We start from the raw sequence: 4,192 nt of genomic DNA, 5'->3' as shown, positions 1-4,192 counted from the left end.
ATAGCGATGGCGTAGTCGGTGAATCCGATTAATATAAATTACAGGCTAGAGGTTATGGTCCTTCTTGGGCGAGGGATCTTATAGGGCGGACTAGAAAACGTCTGCTCTACCTTGCTTTCATCCAACCTATTTCTCTTTGATGTTCTCAAAGAGAACAAAGGTTTCCGTGAGAAGAGGACGTCCACACAGTCTGTAAGGGACCTTAGAAGACACTCAAAGAGCACGGCTTCGCCAAAATGTCAAATTGTAGGTGAATACTATTGTGATTGCGATACCGGGGGGTCAAGAATGACGGGACGGGATACTTTTGACCTAGAGCCCCCACGTTTAGATTTTAGCTTAAAGAGTCACCGTTCTAATAGAACTTTACCAAGGAGGATAAGGATAGAAGATCTTATCGAAGGACGATTTCATATTGACCCATCGACATAAGAAAAAAGAAAGAATGCATTGCAAGTAGCATCTATTGCTTTTTCATTGGTTCTGTGATTGGATAGCATTGTCGAAGGGGCTTTGATGTCGAGGTTGAGGATTGCTCATTGAATAAGATTATTGCTTACAGGATACATCAATATAAATGGAGCGTGAATTAATCCGTTCGAATAAGATTATGGATTAAAGGATCGCATTTTAGAGGGAGATGTACAAGCGCGGGCTGTGCTGATGTGAAAAGCTAAATTCTGCCAAGCTAGCAAGGAGGAAGATCTGTGGGAGGAGGTGGCAATATTTGGTCGCTTCCCCTTCCGTTTTTGACAATAAAAGCCATGGACATGCCCCATGAGGCATGCAGGTCAAGGTGGCAATGCATGAACCAGACACCTGCACCATATCAATGGAACCATTAGTGAGTCGAAGTGGAGTACATAGGAAGGGCTTGTAGGGCACTTTAGCAGAGCAAGCCGAGTGCGTAAACCTCAATAATCACTTTCAATTTCGTGGAAGATTGATTAACGGGATAATCTTAATTAAATTGTCCTGTGAATGAATTGTCATCATATTTAATACGGTATATGTAGCATACCAGGGTTGGTTGTCCTGAATCGGACGGCAGCCCAGCCTCCAAAAGGGACGGCGACTGTGTTGCGGGAAGGGGGGTTGACGAGGTTAAAGGTTTTGGGGTCGGAGGAAGCATTGAAGGTGCCGAAGCCCGTCCCTACGATGTAGAAGTTCTGGCCGTGGAGGTGGATGGGGTGACTCTCGAATCCGAGCGTGGCCGTATCCTGGAGCACAATCTGCACGTTGGTCCCGAACTCCAGCACCTTCACCTTCGTCCCCACCACTGACTGCATGTTGCTGGGATCCACCCCCGTGTAGTTGTACACGAACAAGGGCGTGTCCGGGAAATCTGTCGTGTACACTCCGTTGATGTGATTGTAGTATGCCTAAGCCAATTTAAACAATAGGTCAACGTTAATACGTCGGATGCCCAATTCCACCCGGCCTTCATGATTCTAATTATTCATATATTCGAGCTGCAAGTTTCTTTATTGTAATCTGGCTAGAAACGTGTAACGTACCTGAAGAAGGGAAACGGATGGTGTGCTGAAGGTGACGTTGTTAATTGATGCAGAGAATCGGTTGGCTGGGATGGGGCCAGAGCACGTGGAGCAAGGTTGCAAGGCAAAGCCAACTGTGAAGAAGAGGTTCTCATCGACGGTTTGGGGTACATTGTAGTAGTAAAAACCTCTAGAATACGATTGGCCCCTCAAGCTCTGAGCGAATTTCGCCGCGAACGCAATGTCATTCACGGCTGGGAAACTGGGCATGGGCAAATTCGCGGAAGGCACAGTGCTGGCTCCATTGTATCGGAGTATGGCGGTGGCGGCTCTGGTGGGGTAAGGGACGACCGCCGGGTTCACTGCTGAGAAAACAGTAGTCGATATGAAATACTGGCCTGTCGGCTGGTTGGCCGTGAAGAGCACATTGGTAGTCTGCCCAGGTGCCACCACAACCACGTCTGTCTGGTAGGGCAGCGTATACTCCGCATCGACCTCCACTACCGTGAGGGTGTGGTTGGCCACACCCACAAAAAACTGGAAGCTCAACGCCGTGTTGATGATCCTCAGTAAGTATCTTCGCCCACGCACCACATTGAACACCGGAGTATCTGCATCAAGTTGTAATTGACCATACGGTAGCTTCAATTAGTGACGAGGGACACGATTAGTATCCAGGTTTGAAAAACATCACCATTAAGATGAGTACCCAAGTTTAAAGGAGAATTGGTCCACGTAGTAGCATCAATAAGAGAAAATATAACAATATTCTCCGTCGAGTGTTACCTTGTCGGGAAATGTAAGAGACAAGGTAATCATAATATGAGGCCTCTAGCTTGAAGGTTTGAACTTTTCTTTTCAAGCTGATGCAGTGAGGCTACTACCTAGGTATTAAGGCCAGTTACACAGAGGCAGACGCAATGAAATGGTGAACACATGTGCTACGCTTCTAGATTATATAAGATTAGAGAGACCAATTTACTCGTCGTGCCAAATCGTAGCATACCTGCCAGTGAGCAATCATATAGGGCACCAGGTTGTCCATTGATTGTCAAAGCATCCGAAACTTGGCTACCTCCTCCGATCTGTAATGCTTGGGCAATGACATCTTCAACATTGTCATTCCACCATTCACCTGTTGATCACGAGTTGCAGGTCAGTAAGCGTTATATCATATGACTGGGTCTAGTAGTTATGCCTGCAAATGTAATTAGAGTCCGGGTTTGTGCACCCAATGTGCATAAGCCCTAGTTGATCGGCCATGACGATCGCGACTGAGCAGAATACATATATCTAGTATCTACAAGCTAATTGATTGTATAAAGCATTACCTACAAGAACAGGAATCTCGTTATTGGGAGCTGTGAAAGGGTAGACAACGTTCTGCTGGGGAAGGATGATGAAGGCCCCATGCACGGTGGCTCTCAACCAGCTAATATGGGCATGCCAGAAGAGGGTTCCTCGTTGGTCAATTATTTGGAACTTGTGGACGTAAGAGTTGCCAGTCTGGATGGGACACTGAGTGATATAGGCTGGCCCATCGGCCCACGCACTGAGGACCTGGCGGACGCCATGCCTGCCCAGATTATAACATTCACCGCGATTAACAGGATCACCAAAGGTTTGCTTATCACAATGTTATTTTGATCGAGCTTCTACAATATCATTTATATAAAAGGACTGTATTATTGCTATCAAAGAGAGCAACAGATTTTTTTTCTTATACCAGTGGATAGTAATATTTTCGGCTACCAAATTAGTGATCTTCACAATCACTGTGTCACCCTCTCTCACGTAGACTGTTGGGCCCGGGTATTGGCCGTTGATTGTAACAAGAGCTTTTGTGTGGCAAAGGCGTGTGTAGTTGGCATATTGAACCTGGGTTGTAAAATAAGATCGAACCTCGATTAGCATCAAAAGAGAACACTCCGTATGAAGGCTAGTTATACATCTAGGACGGGGTAGTTTTACTGAGGGAATCTCCTAGGCTAGAGCAGCATAACAGCATGCGCGAGTTGATCAGTTCATTAGTCTCATGATTTTATAGGTTGCAGATCAATTGCAGTATTATTAAATGGTGAGAAAGACCATACCTTCCAGTCTAGCTGATGAGTTGTTGCCGCTTCTGCATGTAGCTGACGATGTTGCAAGAGGAGAAGGGAAAAGGCCAAATGAATTGCAACGATGGAAAGGAGAGCGATGACTGGTTTATTCATGTTCACAAAACAAAACTAATGGTGAAGCTTGCAGGAGACGGGAGGGCAGCAGAGCTGATAATAAGAAAGCTGGAATGCAAGGACGTTCTGTACATCTCAATGCAGGATATAGTGCGCTCATTAATATATATAGGCAGGTACATACTACAGAGACGTGGTTGCCTCTGAGAGAGAGAGAGAGAGAGGCTGAATTTCTGAAAGTCCAACCTGAAGGGTGGTGGTGGAGGGAGTCAACGCGGAGATAGAGGGAACTTAGTCTTACAAGAAGACGAAGGACATTAGTACTACTAACATTAACAATCTCAGGAATAATAGTTTTACTATTACTAAGATGACAAGCGATTAACATTCAGAATCCAGATGCAAGAAGAAGCAGAAGAAGAAGAAGAAGAAGACGGAGGAGGAGGACTCAGGAGTTTCAAATTTCAATCTACAGTGATATCTTCCAAGCTAAACGAGTAACCGCATACTAACTGATTG

At 45.5% G+C, this 4,192-nt stretch overlaps 1 protein-coding gene across 1 annotated transcript; it reads right to left on the bottom strand.

The window, feature by feature from the left end:
- Nucleotides 1-394: 394 nt before the first annotated feature.
- LOC148017942 (putative laccase-11) lies at nt 395-3,871 on the bottom strand. The gene is made up of 7 exons (XM_087661786.1): nt 3,590-3,871; nt 3,223-3,374; nt 2,828-3,072; nt 2,503-2,631; nt 1,518-2,107; nt 1,022-1,382; nt 395-819 (listed from the first exon to the last, which is right to left on the bottom strand). The coding sequence occupies exons 1-7, from the start codon at nt 3,710-3,712 to the stop codon at nt 689-691; spliced, it is 1,731 nt and encodes a 576-aa protein (XP_087517912.1). The 5' UTR covers nt 3,713-3,871; the 3' UTR covers nt 395-688.
- Between the last annotated feature and the right edge of the window lie 321 nt (nt 3,872-4,192).

Source organism: Lygodium microphyllum, chromosome 21 (genome assembly GCF_053477565.2).
Source record: "Lygodium microphyllum isolate KBCC chromosome 21, Lygodium_microphyllum_v1.1.10, whole genome shotgun sequence".
Taxonomy (NCBI): Eukaryota; Viridiplantae; Streptophyta; class Polypodiopsida; order Schizaeales; family Lygodiaceae; genus Lygodium; species Lygodium microphyllum.
The sequence above is the reverse complement of the archived record's forward strand: the minus strand, read 5'-3'. Positions and strand labels throughout refer to the sequence as shown.